This window comes from Erpetoichthys calabaricus, chromosome 8 (assembly GCF_900747795.2).
Source record: "Erpetoichthys calabaricus chromosome 8, fErpCal1.3, whole genome shotgun sequence".
Classification (NCBI taxonomy): Eukaryota; Metazoa; Chordata; class Cladistia; order Polypteriformes; family Polypteridae; genus Erpetoichthys; species Erpetoichthys calabaricus.
The window spans coordinates 38,389,994-38,414,070 of record NC_041401.2 but is presented as its reverse complement, the minus strand read 5'-3'; the positions used below and the strand labels follow the sequence as shown (position 1 = coordinate 38,414,070).

Below are 24,077 nucleotides of genomic sequence, written 5' to 3'. Positions count from 1 at the left end.
TCTTTTACAGTTTTTATACCTGATGGTCCTCAATAAAAAAAACAAACAGCTGTCACGTTCCATCTTTCACCTTTTTTGCTCATTTGTTCTGTTTTGTATGTTTTGTCTGTTAAATGACAGCAATATGCATAATGTTTGGGTCACTTTGTTACACTCATCTGTGACTATCATTCGATAGTTATGGATGAAATTGACATAGGGAAATACAGTCCTGATCAAAAGTTTAAGACCACTTGAAAAACGGCAAAAAATCATATTTTGCATGGTTGGATCTTAACAAGGTTCCAAGTAGAGCTTCAACATGCAACAAGAAGAAATGGGAGTGAGACAAAACATTTGTTGAGCATGCAATTTAATGAAAACAACGATTAAACTGAAACAGGCTGTTTTACAGCTGATCAAAAGTATAGGACCACATGCCTTTAAAAGGCCAAATCTGTGCAAAGATGTGGATTCATTGTCATTTTCTGTCAGGTAGTCACACGTTCTGATATGTGGAGACTGAAATGATTGAAAGAAGCACCGTGCTTGCTTGCTCGGAACTTTATTGAAAGTTGTACCCCATTCTGTACCAATGAAGTGGCAAAGTCTCTGAGTGGTTTGAGTCCCCTTGAAAAGCCATGAGGAGGATTTGTTTACAGATTCCCAATGGTTTGGTCACCTTCACAAAATATTTTTTAATATTGTCTTTTTTATCATATAGTACAGCTACATCAAGTAGTTCAAAGAGGTTTGATCCACTGTTTGCAAGTACCAGGTCTTTCATGCAGATTCATATGGTGGCTGCTTGGAGACATTATTATTCACTTGAATTTCCTTCCAGCTTCTTCTTGATCTGTGGTAAAAGTTGCAACACCAAATGCAGTGTAGATGGAAAATAACAAAACCACATCACATACAGTAACTAGTCTTAAAGTGTCAGGCATAGAATGAGGAACCTTTGTAAGAAAAATACATGTGACATACATGATAGACAGCAGTGCCCATCTATGGGCCTTTCAAAAAGATTGTTAGGTTAATTCATCTTCTCAGCATCAGGGAAGAGAGGCTCTACGGAGAATCACCCACGATTAAGGAAGTGGTCATACAGGTGTATGCACATTGCAAGTTTTCCTTAATTTAAGTAAATTAAAAATTTGAATTATTCTGCCACTTGGTTACAATCAAGATCTGAAACTTCATCATCCCTGCACTGACCCTTAAAATCAAATTGACCCAAATGACTCAAAGCTATGACTAGGGTTTGCATTTTCTCCCCATATTTCCTTTATCCTCTAAGCACTTTGATTTTTATCTCACATGCATGTTTATTTAGGTAGCCACTTTAAAGTGCTCTGTCCTTTTTTTTACCAAATTACTAATTGAAGTCTTCTGGTATGAGGAGAGTTTGTACATGGCAGGTACCTTTATAAGTGACAAGCCCACTTGCTTAAAAAACAAAAACAAAAATGCTAACTAAGTGTAATGTGTGTTTATCTGTACAGTTTGTAGTTGACTTTGAGACGACCCTCACATCAGCCATCACAATCTGTTTTTCCTGTTGTAGGGTCAGTCACAGCAGTTACTCAATTAACTAACAACCGGACACAAGCCTACCTCAGACTTGATCATTTGTAATTGGACAACATGGAATTCAGTTTAATTAATTACTACTCAGTTGATGTCTATATTTCAGAGCTAACATTACAATCACTAGATGAAGATGGGTCTTAAAATTCCCAGGATTTTTAGAACTATTGCAGGAGCCAGAGTTTTATATTCAAGGCCCCAAACACTACAATGATCAACCTGTCGCTATCAGAAAAACCCTTAGGGTTTCAGCCTTCAAGTCAAGGCTGAAGATTAGTTTTTCATAACATAGTTTACTACTGTTAAACTTGTTGCTGAGGATACATTTTCATTTTCACAATTGTCATGATTAGCAGTTTTGATATGTTTTACATTCTTTTTCTTTGGGGTCCTGTGGTGTCACAGCTGTTTTAATCAAATTAACATTCATGATCTTGAAATGAGACCTATACGTGCTGTAGATGTACAGTGCCAACAGTGGACTGTAGTCAGAACCCTGTTGTATTCCTCTGGAACTACTGACTACACTTGAATGCTTTGGAAAGTGTCCATAGTGGGACTGAGCGGCCAGCCGATCTATGACAGCTGCAGTCTAGTACTAGAAATTTTTATTCTATTCTCCATTATCATTTAGACAGTTTGGAAAATTGATATTAGAAAAGAAAAAAAAAAAGGCTTGTATACCTGCACATAATTTGTAGATGCAGGTCTGTGTACATACAGTATTTTGTGGTGTTTTCATGCTCAGCTTTATGCTTTTGTTGTTTGATTTTGTACTTTGTAGTGTATTTATAACAGTGTTAAAAAAAAATCTTTTTTTTTTGTTAAAGTGATCACTCTTTAAATGGAATTTAATGATTGAATCTTAAAATTTTGCTAGCAAATTACAAAGCCGTTTATGCGAAATCTTGCAGGGTACCAGTCACTGATAATTAGCTCACTGAAACCTGCTAGACATTTGGCATCATCAGAGGCCAACCTTCTCACTATTCCAGAGTTTTGTAATGCAGCTTAACTTTATGGCTTCTGGAACTTTTTGACTAGGACTGTTAGTGATGCTTCATCTGTTGTCATATCCACATCACGCTTAAAACATTAACCTTTTCTCTCTTGTGTTTTAATTGGCTGTACATATACCCTATGGTCTATATTTTGAATCTTCTACAAAACGCGGTTGCATAAACTCATGAATGATTAGTTCATAGAAGTACATTACACATAATCAGTTTGGTAAAACTGTTAAAGCAAATCATCCTATATACATTTTGTCATGTATCCTTAATTTCTAAATTACATTATTATTTTGCACTGTGTCTATCTTCTTGTTGCTGGATTTAGTGTTGTACGTGGTTTTACAGTATTTTCCAGTCTCTTCTATGAATATTCAGTGCATTGTTCATTGTGCATACTGTATGGTTATTTATTGTTTTGTAAAGAATTTTAAAACAATGCTCATTGTGAAAAAAAACACTGGTGTTTTTTTTTGACAAAAATGATAGTTGCTTGAACAGTCATTACAAAATACAAGTTATTTTCATTATATAATCTATCTATCTATCTATCTATCTATCTATCTATCTATCTATCTATCTATCTATCTATCTATCTATCTATCTATCTATCTATCTATCTATCTATCTATCTATCTATCTATCTATCTATCTATCTATCTATCTATCCCTGCTTACCTCCCTCCCGTGGCTGTCTCCTTTTCCCAGGGTAGTTAATAAATGTGGAGGATTTTCTGTACAGTTTTACCTGTTATCCTAACATTTACACCACTTTATTTTTATAGAATATCCGGTGGTGAACTCTTTGAAAGGATCATTGATGAAGACTTTGAGTTGACAGAAAGAGAGGTCATTAAGTACATGCTGCAGATTGTCAATGGTGTCCAGTTTATCCACCAGCAGGGCATTGTTCATCTTGACCTCAAGCCAGAGAATATCATGTGTGTTAACAAGACAGGATCAAAAATCAAACTAATTGATTTTGGACTTGCCAGAAGATTAGGTATGAACTATGGTGTTTTTTTTCCCTTTACATATTTGTAAAATATCATTTTCTCCTCATACTGAAGGCTGCAGAAAATTATTTTGCTGACTGTCAAGTTATCATATCAAAGACTAAAGCAGCAAAACTCGTTCCTCTTTTCAGAAAACATTTTTAAAATTTTGTTTGCATGTAAAATACAACATTATATGGCTTTATTCTTTACTATATTGTGTAAAGTTGTAAAGTTTACATTAAAATATAACCCGCCAAAATGTTTTGGTTTTTTTTTGTTTGGTTGATAGTAGCTGTAGTCTGAAGAATACATGAAATTTTAAGAAGTTACAGTGAAACAGCATTTTCATGGTTTTCTTGCTACTATCTACCTGTGGCTTAGGTGACTCTGACATTTTTCCCATATTTTAACCTAAACAAATGTGTATTTTTAATGTGAAATACAGTATGTCTGTTCATACTTGGGAAAACGAGGTCCTTGATAAACCTGATAGAGCCCATGAATTTAAGGACCTGATTACTGGCACAACAGTTTTACCTTTTTTGCATCCCTTATTATGCCAGACTAGAGGGGGGAACCAGCAAGGTGGGAGCACATGGACACAGCTGTCCTACATTCCCTTGTGACAATTTAATGCTGTGGTGCACCATTCACTGTTTTTGAAAAGCTTTAACCCAGATATGTCTCAGCAATCTGGATGGCTGATTAAATCAAAACAAACAAGTGGAAGTGGTCTACTGTACTGCTGTGTCATTCAATCAGACTGAAGGGATTTTAAGGATTATTTGTGGGCTGTATGCTTACCATACTTGGTATTGTATGCCATTTTGTCTTGTCCATGAACCACCATCAAGAGTGTTTTGTGGAGCACACCAAGAGCTTGTGGTTAGTTTTTCAAATTCCTTTTCTTTCTCTTTTGTTTTTTTTTAACCTTACAGAGAGTGCATCAGATCTTAAAGTTCTTTTTGGAACTCCAGAGTTTGTAGCTCCAGAAGTTATAAACTATGAGCCAATTGGATATGCGACTGATATGTGGAGTATAGGGGTCATCTGCTATATACTGTAAGTTGATCTGTTCCCAGCATGCATGCTTTTTGCTACTACATTAAGTACTGTCTGTAATTATATTCCTTATTAGGTGTGTTATAGACAGAAGCCTGCAATTTAACAAGTATCAAAAGCATAATCCGTACATAAACAAAAGAACATTTATCTCTTTGGGTTTGAAAATCTTTCAGAGTATGTACACAGGCCAGGTAATGTATTTAAGTAATATTTAAAACCATCAATCTGTGTATGCATTTGTGTAGCCCTGTTCATAGTTGGCACTATATGCTATAATTTGAAAGACCCCAAAGACTTGGGATGATAGAATCATTTCAGCTTCTGGGCACTGCGCTGTCACAAAACCTTAAGTAGGACAATAACATCACATGTATTATTAAAAAAACCCAACAGAGAATGTTTCTTTTGCGTCAGCTGAGGAAATTCAATCTCCCTCATGCAATATCGGTCCAGTTCTACACAGCCATCATCAAGTCCATTCCGACCTCATCTATAACTGTCTGGTTTGGTGCTGCCTCTGTTCAGACTAAGGCCAGTCTGTGGCACATCATGAAAGCCTGTGAAAGGATCATACGCTGTAACTTGCCGCACTTTTGAAGTTCTATACAAGTCCAGGGTAAGGAAGAGAGCCACAAAGATCATTGCTTATCCGACTCACCCAGAGCATCACCTGTTCCAAAGACTACCCTCCAGCAAATGTCTTCATACAGTGAAAGATAAAACAACCTGCGACTTAAATGGTTTATTTCCCACATGCAGTCATTCTAACTGATCAGGTCTGAACCTCTACTCAGTATCTACGTGTACCTGCACACTAGACTACCTGGACATTTAAACCTGACTGTCTTTTTTATGTGTATTGCCCTTGTATGCTGCATCATATTTTATCATTTTATATTTTATCTTCTTATATTTATCTTTTGTATTCTGTGTTGTCCTTCTATGTTGCACCAGTACTATTGCGACAAATTCCTAGTACACATTAGTGTACATGTCCAGTAACATGAATTCTGATTATGATTCTGACTGGGTCTCCATATACAGTAGTATGTCTGGCCTAAGCAGCATTTGACACAATTTATTACAAATCATCAAAGAAGTCTTAATGTTTTTCTCACTGCCTTATTCCTCCCATTAGTCCAGTTTGCCCTAAATGCCAGTACTATTATGCACAATAATGACTACTGTATATTAACACTCACTTGTACAAGGCCAGATTATAGTTACCAGGTGGAGTAATGTGCATGGGAACCAGAGCATACAGAGAAAACAAGCAAGCAAGGTGAAGAATGGGCACTGTCTACATAATCACAGCTCTAAACCCCATTACCAGGAGCCTTGGGGCAGCAGCAGTGACCGCCATGGCACTGTGGTGCACGCCTTGTGGAGTCTATTTTTCAATGGTTTCAGTGGTACCATGTACATGGGCAAGTAATCAGATGATTGTTTTAGTTTATAACAACATATAGTTTCCTTTATTCCATTAATCTGCTAGTGACAAATATACTGCAAGATGTTTCAGATGAGTAAAGCTGAAGTCTCATCACAAGACTTCTAGTCATTGAGTAAGTCAGGCTTGCTGACTGCAGATGCTGATCTTGTCGCCAGTCCTCACCAACTTATATGAAGAAAATCACTAGGCACATTGCGTGCCAGCTTTCCAACAGAGTCATTCTCACTGCTTTTTATAATAAGACAGTCAGACGATATCCTATTTCCTGATGAAGCCAATGTTATACAAAGGATAAACGGGTACAGAGAGAGAGACAGAGAGAGTCTCTGTTTTTGTCCCCCACTCCGTCTGTCATGGTACATAAAACATGAGACATTAGACTGATGAGTCTCTCTTCTGTTTGTGATGTACAAAACAACTGTTTATTATTCCTTGTCGCTGCATTATATGCACTGAACATTCAGATGAACATCCAGATCATTCAGATGATCACTTATGCACACAGGGCACACCCCTACTACAAAAGAAAAAATCAATTGGAGTGAATCGTGAGATGCTGGGTATGTCACATTATGTGACTGGCCTTCACAGGAACATGGCACTAACTGCCCCAGCTCACTAAAATGATGTAAATGAAGGCGGCTGCTTCTTCTTTCAGCTGCTCCTGTTAGGGGTCGCCACAGCAGATCATCTTCTTCCATATCTTTCTGTCCTCTGCATCTTGTTCTGTTACACCCATCACCTGCATGTCCTCTCTCACCACATCCATAAACCTTCGCTTAGGCCTTCCTCTTCCCTGGCAGCTCTGTCCTTAGCATCCTTCTCCCAATATATTCAGCATCTCTCCTCTGCACATGTCCAAACCAACACAATCTCGCCTCTCTGACTTTGTCTCCCAACCGTCCAACCTGAGCTGACCCTCTAATGTCCTCGTTTCTAATTCTGTCCACTCTCGTCACACCCAATGCAAATCTTAGCATCTTTAACTCTGCTACCTCCAGCTCTGTCTCCTGCTTTCTTATCTCCAACCCATATAACATAGCTGGTCTCACTACCGTCCTGTAGACCTTCCCTTTCACTCTTGCTGACATCCGTCTGTCATGAATACAAGGCTACAAATGAAAATATCTGTGAAAGCTGCATAATGTGACATAGCCTGAAGACAGCAGTTTCAATGTAAGGTACTTGTACTCGGTAATTATGGCGTCAGTGGCAATAATGACCCTATTAACCCATAACAGTGACAACTTACTTGTAAATCTCTTTTTCATTACAGACAAGTACCAATACATTTTACAGAATTTTTTTTTTAGTTTATTTTCAAAATCCAAATTAAAATCATATGATTGGTACTAGGCTGCAGGTTCTACAAATAAACAGGAAATATTCAGCATTTTTTTTTAAAACTACTTGTGGATTTTGACAGTAAAAGTTACTCCCTGGGTATGCAGAAATTTTTTTTTTTCCTTTTGAAATGGACCCTGCTCAATCTCAGTCTTTCTCATAAAATTATGCAAACATCAATTCAACCAGATGGACAGTTAGTCTACTTAATTTATGAGAGTTTCCGTGTGGGAAGAAATGTGCTTGGGCTTGTTGCTATTTTTGCTATATATATATATATATATATATATAAATTTTTTTTTTTTTTTTAACGTTTCTATGGATTTTAGGGAGAGCTTTTAAGGGAAAAAGCAAGCAATTAGCACAAAGTAGTGAATCACATTCCTTGAGGATGCTAATGGAAATTAAAGGGGAAGTGCATTCAAGACAAAATCCAAGAAGCATTTCTTCACACTAAGGATTGTGTGACATCAAAACAAACTACCAAATTGTGTACAGTTAGTTGTTAATGTTGAAAGCGCAAGAGCTGTTAAAACATCTGGATGAGATTTTGGGCACCTTTCTTATTAACAAAGCAAATGAGTCCGATGGACTGTGTGGTCTGCCTATCATTTCAAATAGCTTTAGTCCTGCAGCACCTAAAGTATTAATTTTTTATGTGAAACATTCAGGTTTCCTTAAAGGAACACCACTATATTGAAACAGAACCAGCTACTTAATATTAAGTGTAAGAAACTCCTCTTTCCTCACAAGTATGTTGAATCAAGTAACCATGTTGATAGTCCGATAAAAATACATGTACAGGCTGAGGTTGCTGTCATGGTGAGCTTTATAAATAAACAGACATCCATTTGCATGGCACATTTTTCAATAAGTCTTCACTCTTCTGTCCTGTCAGTAGTTATTTGATGCATTGCAGACAAAGCCACAAGATAAACTGTATACGAAAGCCCAGCTCTTGCTGTGTTCAGATTGCTATGTCAAGTTAAAGTGACCTCCTCGTAGACATACACTCTGCTCTTTGCATCAGCAATTGACACAGAAAGGTGAGTTAATTGTAGTCTACAGTTTTATACTGCATAGTTACACCTGAGGCTGTAAAATAGGTTGACAGAAGTCTGTATTGTACAGCACCCTAATCGTGCAGTGTCCTTAAGAGATGTCCAGTGTTTGTATCACAGCTGTCCCAGAAACATTATCACATGCAAGGATACTGAGTAGGCAGAGCTTCAGCTTCCAGTTTTCTATAACCAAGGGAATACCATGGCAAGCAGTGGCACACCTTGAACTTTGACTTTCTGAGTTATTGTCCTTGCTTGCTCACTTAGTGTAATGGAGTGTCTTGACTTAGGCAGAGCAGGTACAGGTGCACAGTTCCTTGCAATCCATGATCTTACCAGGAATCAATAAGTCAAAAGCCACCAATCAACCATATTCAATACAAGCTGCTTTCCTCACTATGACAAAGGGTACCAGCTGGCCTGTCTGTTTTATTAACATTACTTTGGTGCTGCATGTCTAGTTCACTCTGTAATGAAGTTTGCCAGTGAATCCACATCAGCACACAAAATCTGAAATGGCAATAGCCATACAGCACAGCAAACTGTGGAACTATGAAGAGAACATGGTGGTCACCAAATCACTTCACACATCATAGCCTATCAATAAATGGAAAGGAGGCATGTGTCCTTTGCATTTTACTTGCTCTTTGGATGGGGTTCTATGAAATTAGTTTAAAAAAAAAAAAGAAAACAAGAAGGCACACCTCAGTGAAATGAGAGGAAGATGAAGGGCAGGTGTTGACGCAGCATTTGTGGTGACAGAGGAAGCTGTATACGGGCACTTAAAGCATGTGACAAAGAAAGCAATTTACTATATGATAAAAACGACAGTTCTTCAGGAGCAGACAGTGACAGCATGATACATTCTGGATCAAGTGTTAGTGAAGCATACCAAGGTGATGGTTTTGCTTTAAATGTGCTCAGCAACTTTCAAAGCTGCCTTTCACTTCTCTCACAGGAGAGAAGTGTTAGATACAGATAATCTCATGCAGAATTTCAGACTGTTCATAAATGATGGCATGTTAGCTGTAATTCTGACTGAGTCCAAGATACAGTATGTACACAGCAATTAATACAGCAGCACACATTAAACTAAATTCCAGACTGCATGAATCTGATGTCCGTTATGATGAGCCGCTGTAATTCTTTGCACTTCTTGTACTGTATATCAAGATGTAATCCAAGCACCTGAAGTCGGAACGTGCTTATCTACAAAACCTTTACTGTATGAACAGAAAAATCACGAGCGAGTAACACTTCAGTTTGTTTTTCAGGTGTCTGCGTACTGTTGACAATAACTTACCTACCACTTTGCACAGGAAAAATCCTTTTTGAAAATAAAACTGCACTGATCGAGAGAGTGACTGCCAGGTTTCCTGCAATTCTGCTCTGGATAAGCGAGTTTAGAAAATATATATATTTTCTTTGTTTCCCTTAATATAGCTAGGCGGGGTCTGCACACTGATTCAAGCCTAAGAGACCTGTTCTTCGTAAGCCCCTATGATTTTAATGATCACACCTGTTGGAACACAATAGAATCTCTTTTCTGATTTTTGACATCTTTTCAGCACTGCAGTTGGCATAATTCTGTCTATAAATTGTATGTGCCTGACATGGAATCACAGATCAATATAGCAGATAGAAAATAACAAAGAAGAATATGGGAAATTTTTGAATACCATATTGAATGCTTTAATTGTAAGCACATTGTCTTGCAGCAGGATATGTTGTGTGCTATAGGCATTTAGAGTAAAAAAAAAAAAAAACCCTCAAACCTTAAAATTCACCTAAATTTCTTCACAAATTAGCCCATTAAAATTTTTAAAAATGAAAAAAATTTTCATATTCAGTATCTGGTTTTGATTATATTTGGTTTTTATCGTACAAAAACAAAACCAGATGGTAAACCATGTAATGTAGATAGCTTCCACTAACATTAAACTCCTGTCCAAACTCATTAAGTGTATAGTACTGTCTGATTGTGACACAGAACTAAACTCCATAGCAGTTCTTTGATAATACCATAATAACTAAAACTAATATATAGTGGAAAAACCACCTCTGCTACAGGCAGAGATACAGACCCACAATGTCCAGAACACACTTTATTTTTCTTTACTCCTATACACAGCAAAGTGCATAAATCACTCCCAATTAGATTCAGCCCCGTCTTTCTTTCTTTCTCTGCCACTCTTCTTATTCTCCTGCCGCCTTCACTCCTCCACACACAAGCTCCATCCTCTTCCACCCGATTCCGGCATGGCAGCATGGGTACATTACTTACCTATCCGAACACATTTTAGCTTAATGATACATTGTTGTCTCAAGGCATATCCTTGTTGTGGCTTCCGCTTCCTGTAGGAGCCCATCATGCCAACTATGCCACTGTAAAATAAATGAGCCTCAGACACACAGAAAGGTTTGGGGCAGCCACCCATATATTATACCTGGCTGCAATGGTTTAAATAAGCACTGAAGTGTGCAGGTCGAGTTCTTGAGTTGAACTGCCTCCTTAAGTCAAAAGTGCGTCTTTATAGCCCAGGTCCTGGAAATGTCATTTTGGAAGCCAGGACCAGAAGTGACGTTGTTGCCGAGAAATCAGGCAGGGTTCCCTATTTCTTGTCTGTAGAGGAAACAGAGGAAAGTTTAGCGCACCCCGCCAACCTCTGGCCTGGTGTGGAATTACCTTCTTTTGGTCCACCCAGCTGCCTCCTATTCGCATGTGTGTGTGTTTTTGAAAGGAAAACTAAATTAAAACTAAAAATACACGATGAAGGAAAACTAAACTGAATTTACATGTAAGATCAGAAATAATATAGAGATAACTAATATTATAAAAAGGCTAAACTATAATAACCTTAGCACCTACTAGTCTTATAGCGTATCAAAGTCTGTAGGATGTGGGATGGGAGGTTCGTGTTTACAGTACTTCCATGTAAATGACGACACCTCAGTGTGCCTTACCTGACTTTCACTGGCAGTCCAGAGATATGCTGATAAAGTGATTGGCCACATTCAGAGCAAATTAAAAGGTGAATTGACCTGCGGATCATTCATGCCATGCAGAGAGAAAAATACCATGTTATAAGCAAAGTAAAGCTATAAACTTACATGAGATTTTGTTTTTCTCCTCCATTGTCAACTGCCCATATCTCAATAATATTAAAAGACACGTTGTTAGGAACCTATAAATACTAATCAAATTATTTTTTATTTTTTTACTGTGTGTTTAACCTAATCTGCATTTAATGTGTTTACATTGTGCATATGGACGACATTTAGTTTGTAATTAACCTGTAAAAATGTTACTCCATTCTGAACCAATACTCTGTGAAGAGCGCTATATAAATATTCAATGACTTAATAAAGTAAGAATTAGAACAGTGCAGTACTTTTGATTTAATCTACAACAAACTTTCCACATGTAGATGCATCAAATTCATACAAAATATTGTGACCCAGTTTTTTTACTTTTATTTCTGTTGGTCAGCAGTCTAGAATATACAGTTTTCTGCTGAAATTGCTTTTCAGTTTGTTGTGCTTATTGAAAGTAATTCTTATGTGAATTTTGAGTGATAAACTTTTGCAAAAGGAGCTGATTACGGTCACATACTAAACCATCCCACCTATCACCTTTGTCTTTCCCCAGATACAGCTGTCCCTATTTGTATCATTAGTCATGCATCTGTGTGTATCAGTTATCATAAGGATGCTTTGAGATCAACTGCTGAAATGATCATACTATCAGAAAATCCATCCTATATTTATGGTTACGTTTGTTCTAGTTGGAATTATTTTAAAATGTAATCAGTAGCCAGCACAGATTATCACTTCTATTCCCTGGTTGGTGATTAAAAAGAAGAACTTATATAAATGGATGAATCTGAAATACTAACTTAAAAATAAAGCTTTTGATGTGAATGTAAAACGAGAGTAGGTTAAAATGGTTTTTCCCCCTTCCTTGACAATTCTCAACATGCCGCTGTAGTTGGACTTTTGGTATCCTCTAGTTTTAACCCAAGAGAGGAGCTATTTTAAACTCCATGTGTGCAACAAACATTTGTTGAGGCTTCCCTAGATGTATAAAGTGCTGAAGACAATGACAGAATAGAACAGCTGGCTTGAACTATTATGAGTCCTAAGGCCTCTTACATAATCCTATTTGCATAAGGAAATAAAACTGGCCTTCATTTTTATACAACTACAGTTGAAATGTGCAAGTCAGCAATATGATTATTTAATATGGTGCATTTCCATAATTTATACAGTCCTTGAGTTCTTTGCAGCTCTTTGTTAACCCCTCAGCAGTTGACATATTTGCTCAGAGTCACCTGTTGGTTACTCTTCAGAAAACTTCACTCTGTCTGCGCTGCACTTCCATTAACCTCATTCTACACATATTGCTACTTACTTACTTTAGCTCTTCTTGAACACTTTTTGAGCTCTTCAGTGCAAAATACAGTAACATTGTTTATATGTGTATTTTTAAATCCTGTGTATCTGTATATTTCTTTGAGACTCATAATAATCTATTAATTATTTTCCTTTTTTTTTTTTTTGTGCAGTGTAAGTGGACTGTCTCCTTTTATGGGTGACAATGATAATGAAACCTTAGCCAATGTTACCTCAGCAACTTGGGACTTTGATGATGAAGCTTTTGATGAAATCTCAGACGATGCCAAGAACTTTATTAGCAGCTTATTAAAAAAAGATATGAAGTAAGTGTAAACAAATTCACTCTACTGGTACTAGTTGTCTGCAAATGAACAGTTAAATTTACTGTAATGTTATAAATTTGGTATTTAGAAATGTGAAAGTTTATCCTTGTACATGCATGTTGATAAATGTATATAACATAATGGAGCATGGGGGGTAATCCCCTTTGGAGCTTCAAGTGCAGTAATATATGTGTATAAAATCAAGGAGCAGGAGCAGAATGAGGACTTGCCACCTTGGCGTTTCAAACTCGTTGATATGTGTTTATAACATTGAAGAGTGGGGTTTGGGGCTTTGTCCTGCTTGGGATTTGGAATATGCAGATGTGTATTATTTTCAGTGTAGGGGTTAGTTGGGGGCTTGGCACAAAATATTGAGGGCTTAAGCATCTTACACCCCCTTCCTCGTGACGTCACTCACTTACCTACCATGTATGTATCCTACTGCATACAGGACATCTGTCCACTGCTGAGCACACAGTGGTGACGCATTTAAAGACTGTTATCTTTGAGACATTCACTTCTTTAACTTTTAAGTTGTTAAGGCATTAACCTTTGACCTATAAAATGTATGCATTTGTATTCCTTTAAAAACAGCTGTCTTTCAGATCTTACTAGAATTTTTATCAGGCAAATAAAAAGTAAATCTGACCTTAAAAAAAGAAAGTTATTTGAACTTATATTTACATCATATACTGTACATTTACGTCGTATGTGTTCATATGCTTGACCCACCTTTGGCCAAAGGTGGTTAAAAAAAATTAGGTAACCAAAAAATTAAAAAAAAAAAAAAAAAAAAAAAGCCTTTTTCAGGGAACAGGTATTAGGTTAACAACGTGAAGCTTTTCGGCAGCAGCGCAAGTTAATTAAGTCTTGAAATTTGATGCAGATAATTCCTACAGGTGTCCCAAAGTGTCTTTCCTTTGGTGAAATTGCAAAGAACCCTCTGTGTCAGTGAGTAGAGCTTGTTACACCACCAAAAGAAACTTGGAAACTCGGACAGGAACAGATCTGGCAAACCTAAAGCCACAAGAAAATTAGAAGTCAAGTTTGCAAGAGTCAACCCCTGCGCGATGGACATCTCACAGGACAGTGGTTGAAGTAAACAAGTCTTACATTCAAGCTACAGATTTGACAAGTTGAGTGGCAGTAAGAAAGCCATTGCAAAATAAGAGAGAGAGGCTCGCCTGGGACAGGAACCACCACCAGTCTCAATGTACTCTAAAATGAAAGCCTAGAACAAAAAATATTGGAGATGCAGATACAGCAGAGCTGTTAACCTGGTTGTCCTGTAACACATCTACTATAAAAGCTGATGTATGAAACTTGACTCACTGTCACCTTGGCCTTCTTAGCAATTTCTCTAAAGGAAAGACGCCCACTGTAAAAAAAATTATAATGGTTTGCCGTTCTTTGCTAATTTTCGTGATTTTATGATAGCAATGATACAGCACAGTGTTGTCCAAATCATGCTTCTGCGGGTATAGCAGCTCAGTTTTTCCCAGCACTGCTTTTGTACAGATGAGGGTTTGTAAGTAATCAACAAAAGTTGGGATACCTGTAGGAATTGTTTGAATCAACTTCCAAGGCTTAATTAACGTTTGTTGCTGCAGTAAGGCTGTAAGTTGTTACCCCATTACATGTTCCTGGAAAAGGGCCTTTTTATATAACTCTGAAAATTACATTTTTTATTTACTGGACTTGAACTGCTTAAAATTCAATAAAAACTGCACAAATGGGGATGTTGTAAAATTTTTGACCAGTAGTAAATGGAAGTGAACCTTGTGATGGATTTGTGCTCTGATAAGGGCTGAGTGCTGCCAGGATAGTCTGGGCCTAGACTTAGTGCAGATAATGGATGTAATGATCTTTGGAGTGCTCTGAGATTTTAACGGTAATTTGAAACATGAGTCACAGATAAGGTCGTGTGTGATGAAGTATATGTGTATATTTTCCTTTTTATTAACACATATATGTAATTAAAATCTTTAATTGTCCAGAATTAGATTCTACTTTACAACTGCCACGTTCCATATTCTAAAATAATGTTAAATGTTTTGGAAAATGGATGGATTAAGATGTATATTCAAAACTAAAAACAAAAAGATGACTTTATTGTTATTTGTCTATTTTATATCGGTATATGCTGATCAATGGCAGGTATATATCTTGGTAAGGCATAATAAAAGCATGGCATGTGAATAACTTACTAAATGTTCCCAAAAATATTATTTTCTAGCATTTGAATTGCAGAATTTTTTTTTCCACTGCCCTATGATTTATATTGCCACTTCAGTGCAACATTTTTGTTTCAAACTAGACGTCGCTTAACATGCAGCCAGTGCCTTCAGCACCCATGGCTACAAAAAGACACAAAAAACATGGAAGTTAAGAAGCTGTCAAAGGAAAGGATGAAGAAATACCTCCTTCGTAGGAAGTGGCAGGTAATCACAACTTTACCTACCAGAAAGTCTTGTTTTTAGTCAAAATGAGGAATATTGGGCTGTAACTTTCCATTGTTGTAGAGTTGTAGTTCTTTATTTTAACTTAGTTTAAGTACATTGCATTATTTCTGATGCCCATCTAAAAATGCTGTATTTCCTGGTTTACTATATTATGGTTTAAAATTTTCAAAATCGGTGCCATTTTTAATCTAAACACTGTAATGGAAATGGAACACAAGTGATCAGTTTCAGCATTTTCTTTCTCAGAAAACCGGGCATGCTGTAAGGGCAATTGGAAGACTGTCATCCATGGCAATGATTTCGGGGCTCAGTGCAAAGAAGGGGAACTCGCCAACAAGTCCAACTGTCTCAGAAAAGCATGAAATGGCAGGTCAGAAGTCTCCTGGTTTTTATCTTAATCTTGAGGATCTTTAAACCTGCACAATAGTACAACAACAACAATATGAAGTTAATTGATTGAAGTACAAACTGTAAGATACAAACAGAAAGCAGTGAAAGGTTTGGAATTCAAATTAACCTACCGTTTACTTCACCAGCTAGCTTTGATTTTCCTTCCAAATGTGATCAGTGGGTTCCTTTGTAATTAAATATATGGGCTTGACTGTCCTCCTACATCTCACTATAAATGTTTGGTTTAATAATTTAGTGTTATTATATAATATGTGCAAATGCCCTGAGTCCGTATTCAATGAAGAGTTCTGCACAAGAAATAAACTGAACTCCTGTTTCATATTGCAATAATTTAAAAAATAGACATAGATTAGTTTAAAGGAGAAAGAGTTTTAGGCTTATTTTTAAAGATCCTTTCAGTGGACTGCAATTTGCCAAATTTATAAGCAAAGATTTCATTTAATTTTTGTATTAAAATTATTTTCAATAATGCAGTCTGGAAAAGAGTCAAGTCAGACTGACATCAGCAGGCCTTTGCCCGAACACATTTAATTTAGAGTTGTGTGTCTTGGAAGTAGTTCTTTAGTGGATTTGATTCTAAAAAATCCCAGTCCTAGTTCATAGTCGCTGTGATTGCACAATGAAAGTTCCATTTTTGTCTTACCAGATTTCTTCTTGGATTTACTTTACGGTGCATGCAGTTAGTGCTCAGTGCACTCCCAGTTGTTTCATGGGTCATTGCTTATCCATCTCTCTCTTCATGTTCATAGCCACTTAATCCACTTCTGAGTTGTGGGGGCACAGTAACGACACCTTCACAGTCGGTCAGAAGAGCGATAATAATATATAAATGTTTATTCTTTATTGTACATGTTGTCCTGCTCTGATTTGTTTACTAATAGTGAAGCGTTCATTAGTTCTCTGCATGGCCTGGGTCAAACTTTCTAGCAACTTACAAGTCAATTTTAGTTTTGTCTCTCCAGGTTTATTTTATTTATTTAATTTCCAGATGCTGCAGCGAAGCATCTCCTTGAGGCCCTGGATGAAGAGAGAGCACATGTAAAGCCGTACTTTACCAAAGTCATAAAAGATGTGGAGGTCATTGAAGGCAGTGCCGCCAGGTTTGACTGCAAGATCGAAGGTGTGTTTAAAATTTTTGTAAATTTCTTTTAGATTAAAGGGGCTTCATTTTAGACTTTCTGTTGTTCAGTAACTTTAACAAAAGTGACTTCTTTTGATGGAAGTTTAAACTGTTCAATTGAGTATTTGTAGGTCAGAGTTAACCATGAACCCAGTTCTTTTTGTAACAGTCTCTTCATTTAGGTGGAAGTGCTTTTGTACAACTAGAAGAATTCTAGTTTCTAAAAATAAAAATTCCACTAATTTATCAGGGAAAGTACCCAAGATCATTTCTGTTCGTACATTCCATTGAAATAAAATCACAGAAACTAAGAAGCTGTTTGACAGCATGAAAGGTAGTTTTGCCTTTAAAAACTGAAGCGTTTACAGTTCAGATCCCTTGGCTCTTCTTTTTTTTCATGCTCTTAGACAAAAATATGTTTGAATATTTATGTAAGCTTATTTTAGATATTATACAAAATGTGTTTGCCAAAATTGATTAAACCTCCTCGTTTGTTTCGCCAGTTTTCTTTTTTTTTTTTTTTTGGAGTCAGATACATTAGTATTCGATTTGCACCTCAGGCCGCATTTTAAAGTCCAAGAACAGGCACAGTATTTTTTTTTTTTTTTAATTTTTAAAAAATACTTTCATTTAGAAGGCAAATTGTTGGTTGCAAGTTAATGTGTGCTTTGCTTGTGAAAAAGTTAACTTTGGCTTGAAAAATACCAACCTTACCCGTTATCAATAATACTGCGTGACCTGAGAGTAACTGCTGCTTTCTTTCCTCCTGACTGTTCTTAACAAACTGCAGGTCCCCGCATCCCTGGACTGTTTTCTAACCACTGAGAATACGGAGATACTGTAAGATCTTAGAGCTGATTTTTGAATTTTCTGCACCATCCCTCTCTGTTTACATTTTGGTGCTCCTAATGTCCGTTTTAGTCATTGCTTTTATGTACTTATAAACTCCTTGGTTAGCCCCGAAGTTCTGTACAGTAGTCCTTGATTTGTACGGTGTAAAATAAACACAGGGACACTGTCAAAGTTTTGGGGAAATATACTGTTGCACACAGAGAAATTGAGGTCTTTACAGACTGAGGTCAAAAAGGACCTGTCCGAACAGAAAATGAGGGTGGCATATACAGTATAGGTGGGTCTGCAGGAAGAGGTGTGATCTTGAGGGTTGGAACCAGAAGTGATGTTATTGGGTGGTTTCTTCACTTCTGCAAGGAGAAAGGAAAGAAGATTTAAAGGGCAGTGCCAACCCCCTGTTCAGCGGGTAACTGCATCTGTTTGAACCCATAAACTGTCTCCCAAGCACACGCAAGTGACAACGGCTATGTTTTTTTTCTGTTTCTCTCTTAATTCATTACTGGTCACCTGAGAGTCTTTGACTTGATGATCTGTAGTGTTTCGTTTTGGGGTTGACTTATCTTGACTAATTTGAAGCATACCTTTAAATTTAAACAATTTCTAATCAGCCTTATACACGCCTAGAACTTCATCCAAGTGTTTATGCCTTGAAGACTCTATCACTTCTGTTTAAATGTTGCCCTAATACTGAATTAAAAAGTTTGTTTCTCTGTATTTTCTCTGCTAAAACACCAAAGAGCTTATTACTGTATCTCCAGATTTAGATTTTAGAAATTTAAAGAGTTTATGTTCATATGTAGAGTAAAATACTTGCTGTACCGTACATTGAAATTCTTACTCTGTGTGTGCTGCTATCCACCAATAACATAAATAACAAAAAATAATAAACAAAAAAAGACTACACCAGTGTCATTAGGAAAAGGGGCAATGGACAAAAACCATTCACAAGCCTAATGGGTTATGGACAGAAACGTATCCAAACTCTAGTAGTTCTGGATTTTATATTCTTGTAACGTCTGCCTGATGACAAAAGTGTGAATAAACTGTGTTGTGGATGACTAATGTCCTTGATGATACTGCTGGTCCTCCTGATAACCCCACAGTCATAGATGCTAGCTAAGAGAGTGTTTGTGCATTTTTGCCCCACCTGATGTAAAACTTTGCAATCCTGAACAGCGCAGTCCCCAAACGGGACTCTAATAGCACCGGTCAGGATGCCCTTAACAGTACATCAGTGGAAATCGCTATGAATCCTTGCTGACATGCCAGATTTCTTTAACTTTCTCAGGAAGTACAGATGCTGTGATGGGATTTCTGGGTGGTGGTGTGAGACCTCAGTCACGTGCATCCTAAGGAACGTAAGGATGTTAACACTTTCTACCTGTGTCTCACCAACGTGTAGTGATCAGTGCTGTTCACTCCTCCTCTGTAGGTCTACAGACATTTCTTTTGTCTTACTGACCTTTAGCGAGAGATTGTTGACCTGGCATTATGCCACCAGATCCACCACCTACCTCCTGTGGGCAGACTCGTACACCCCAATAATTAGACTAATGGCTGTGGTATCGTCAGCAAATTTAACGATATTGGTGTTTTCCTGATTAGCGACATGGTCAAGTAAAAGGAGTACAGAGCGTAGTGCCCAGCCCCAGTGATTACCATTCATATACTAGATGTGCAGTCTCCTTTTCTAATGCTGTGTTCCATTTACCTCGGATGTTCTACATGGGAATGACGTCACACCAGAGTTGATTGTGTTTCAGTAAAATATTTGGAAAACCTTTGTTGTGCTTACTCTGGTGGAAAACACAGCAGTTATTAACAATGCAATCACATGGTATTTTGTGTTTCCAGACAAACTTAGCAACATGTCCACAGATAGGATTCAGACAGTACTGTGCGTACAACTGTCTGTTTGTATCTTATAAAATCAGAAGTGCTAATAAACAATACTACAGCTTTCACTAAACTTTGCTGTGTATGTCTCCATTTTGGGTTGACATCACAATATGAAGTCCGACAAACTCAGTCTTGACAGACCAGCCCCAAATTTCTAAGTTGAAAATTCCGACTTCGCACTTCAAATGGAGCACAGCATAACAGACTGAGGCCTGTTTGTTAGAAAATGCAGTATCCGTTCACAAAGGATGGAAGGCACACCAAGGATAAGGTAAGGAGTGTGTCAGCCAGTCTAGATGCTGCAGTAACTGTCGAACGCCAATAACCTCTGATCTCTGAATTCGGTCTTCCTTATCACGGAATATTAAATCTAGACACGTTGTCCACTCACTGGGGTTTTGACATACTGAGTTAAGAAACAATCATTGATTACGTTTGTGTAACGTCTGTTCATGTACTTCACAATCTGTAGAGGTTTTCTATTTTAGATGTGGCTAATTAAAGTCCTCCATTACTGTAATGTCACAGATTAGACCTACCTTTTTAAAACTTTAATAAAGTTGTATACAGATACTGTCATCAGTGTTCAGGGGTATGTTGCTGTTTTTGTTTCTGAACCCAAGTATTATCACATATATGTAGATTACCTCACCTTTTGATGATGAATTGTGTATTTGTGAGTTGCGCATTTAGGAAGAAACTCCCAAATTGTTTTTAAACAACTGTGCATAACTGTGTAACCTCAGTAGGCGTGCACACAAACAAAATGTCTTACGTGCGTTGGTGTTATATCATGTCAGACGACATTTTGACTTACTGAAAAGGTCAATAAAATCAGAACTAAGCCTTTGGATTTGATTTGAAAACATAAGAGAATATGTCTGACTGACCTAATTCAGTAGCTGAAATGTATTTTATAAAACCAATAAAAATCATCATATTGAAAAACTAGTGCCTTTAAACCAGGGGTGTCGAACTCCGGTCCTGGCTGCAGGTTTTCTTTCATTCTAACTCATCTTCTTCATCGTTGACTCGTTTTGGCTGCTAATTATCTTCTTTTGCCTTCATTTTAATTAACTTGACTCGGGGCCCCATAGTTGTCTCTTTTTCCTTAATTTGCAGCCAAACAATAATGAGACACAAAACGAGCCAACACATGACCAGCTCACCTTGCCCGTCACACAATATCTGAAAATAAAGAAAGGTGAAGGTCTTAGTTAGGCTGATCTCTCAGGTCACCAAAACATTTTGACGGTGTTCTTATTAAAAACAGAAAAATCAACAGATTTGGAAACGTCTGCTGTGACAGAATGAGAGCAGCAACAAGCCATGGAATTAAATAAAGGGTTTAATTAACAGCAAGAATCAGCTTCTCATCAAGAGATTGGTGGGAGTTTGAAATCCCAGTTTGGCTGGTCATTTGTTGTCTCGTTTCACATCTCATTTCTGTTTGGCTGCCATTTAATGAAGAAAAGAATTCAGAGGAGTTAAAAACAGGACTATTAAAATGAAGAAAAAGAGTTAATTATCAGTGAAAAGGGTTAGAATGAAAACCTGTAGCCACTGCGGCCCACCAGGCCCGGAGCTGGACACCCCTGCGTTAAGCTGTAAATTGGGTTCATTGTGCATATGTTACTCTTAGTAGAGGTTTGTGGGCCAGAAAACATTCAATAATGTATTTACACCGGCCATATTGAATTGCTATCAGGCTGTTGATCAAAGCTTCATTTTCCTGCAGTTATGTTTTCTGATGTTACAAGAGTTACAGTATATGTACAATTTTAATGTGTACATTAATGTTACCTAGTTACCACTAGAAGTTTATCTTTTTTTTATTCTTTCAACGTATTGTTGGAAATGCCTTTGATAAGAGTGAAGGTTAATACATTCATTTCTTTTTACTAGTTTATCACTTGACATTTTAAGGAAAACAAAGCCTACTCCACATTCAGTCTGGTGGAGCCTACTTGGACCTGTGGTGGTGGTGTCATCACAGTAAATCTAAATGCACAATTCTAAATTCTTCATTTACTTTTGTGTTCCATCTCACATTGCCAAAAAGTTCTAGGTTGTTCAGATATGACCAAGGGAGGGTCTAAAAATAATTGTAATAAAAGAACAAACAAAAAGAGCCTGGTTACTTTAGTCAGACAAAAGGAGTCAGTACGGAATTGAGTTAAAATGTGATAAGAACCAGAAATATCTACTCCTGACAACACAAAATCAGTTATGACCGATCTCGAGTGGTGCCCTTCAGCTAATCTGGATGTTGTGCTACCAAAGTGGTGGGCCGGTTTTATTGGCCTCTGTTATATGAAGACGGAGCTGTACTCTGTGCGGTTACTCCTACATGCATAAATGATCACTTCTTACCTACTGAAGCCAAAGAAGCTCGATTTTTTACCTAGATATGAAGGCTCACATGGATGATTTTTAAATGGGTGTCATTTTCTTCAAAATATTTTGCTAAATGTGACCTGCCAAATCTGTTGTTACGTTTTGAAGGTTCCATTTTTTATTTTATCTCCCCAGGCTATCCTGACCCTGAAGTAGTGTGGTTCAAAGATGACCAGCCAATCAAGGAAACGCGTCACTTTCAGATTGACTATGATGAAGAAGGCAACTGCTCTTTGGTTATTTCTGATGTTTGTGCAGATGATGATGCCAAGTACACATGTAAGGCTGTGAACAGTCTCGGGGAGGTGACCTGCACTGCCGAGCTCATTGTGGAAACCATGGGGCAGGAGGAGGAAGAAGAGGAGTAGAAGGCTCAATGGCAGTTACTTGTTACTTTTACATTGGTGACATTTGTTTCTTAAAACACATTTAATGACAGTTTCTGGACACTTTTCTAAATATGTGCACTTTCTTCCATAAGTGGTAATAGCAAATATCAGTTGTTGATATCCATGTCCTTAAGCAGCATCACTAACATTCCAGTTCTATTTTAAATCTTAAAAGTAAATTAAAATTTTAAAGATACATTTGTGTTTGGCAGAAATGAAATTGGCAATATAAAAGAGTGGGTTATGGCTTCATTTTGATTATTTGTTAGTTATCAACATTCTGATGTTTGGGATTATCCTCAAGTTCTGCTGATGGGTTTTTCTTTGCTTATTGAAGCCTCTTTTACAAAATGACAAATGATGCATGTACTTTTTAAAGCCTTGCCTGCATATTCTCCTAACATGATAAATTGTTATAAAATATGCAATGTTAAAGCCAGCCAAATAGTATTTTATGTACGTAGGCCATATTAAGTTTTTTTTATTTAATTATGAATATAAAAAGTGTTGGATTTGTGCAGATTTATCAGTGTTGAAGATGCTAAAGATTGCAGAATAAATGATATATATCACAATGCATTTTGATTGCACAGTAATTTGTGTATTTACATATAGCTTAAAGATGAACTGTGGAAACGGAGTATTTTGTGTATATTGATAAGATAAAAAAAAAAAAAAAAAAAGTGACATGTATCAGGTGGTGGATATTACCAGGACGTAGACTTGGTAGACGCTACACTTCTGTTCTGGAGTGATAAAACTGTTAAATGTTGATGTGGAGAAACTGTTTTCCTATTATCTGGCACATAGCAGCTGTTTTCCGCGCACATCTGCTCGCACACATTTGTACTCTGTATACACGTCTGTACATATAAAGGGGGGCACTGATGTCAGATTTGAACGGGCATTTACAGGACCATGCTGCCGTACTTTGCAGTAACAAGAAAGGTACACTAGTCTAGTGTATTTTTGCACATAACATGAAATGACATTAAATGATTATACAATATTAAAATGGTGAACCTGTTTGTCTGGTTTTTGTGGTGTCATGTTTTTTTCATATATATATATATAATTCCTGTAAATATTATTTCTCTGGTAATGCCTAATTTAAGGGTCTGTTATATGCAAGTATTAACAAGTCTGTATGTTCTAAAACGGGTTATAAGGCTTTTTACCATGAAATTAAATGGAGAAAAGTAAACACATTTCAAGAGTGTGCTACCAAAGTATAATTTTATTATTCTTAATAGCATAGTTAATAAAATCTTAACACACTTATTAGCTAACTTATAACGGAAGCCTAAAATGTGACCATTTCTTATTTGG

General features: G+C 37.0%; 1 protein-coding gene across 2 annotated transcripts in view; it reads left to right on the top strand.

The window, feature by feature from the left end:
• Window positions 1-23,766, top strand: part of mylka (myosin, light chain kinase a) — a 260,728-nt gene extending 236,962 nt beyond the window's left edge. For both annotated transcript variants that reach the window (XM_028806474.2, XM_028806473.2), the window contains 7 exons: window positions 3,365-3,582; window positions 4,516-4,639; window positions 13,066-13,218; window positions 15,536-15,659; window positions 15,927-16,050; window positions 17,080-17,211; window positions 22,495-23,766. In XM_028806474.2, the coding sequence (XP_028662307.1) occupies window positions 3,365-3,582; window positions 4,516-4,639; window positions 13,066-13,218; window positions 15,536-15,659; window positions 15,927-16,050; window positions 17,080-17,211; window positions 22,495-22,727 (1,108 nt within the window). In that variant the 3' untranslated portion in view covers window positions 22,728-23,766. The remainder of the gene's footprint in view (window positions 1-3,364; window positions 3,583-4,515; window positions 4,640-13,065; window positions 13,219-15,535; window positions 15,660-15,926; window positions 16,051-17,079; window positions 17,212-22,494) is intronic.
• The last annotated feature ends 311 nt before the right edge of the window (window positions 23,767-24,077 follow it).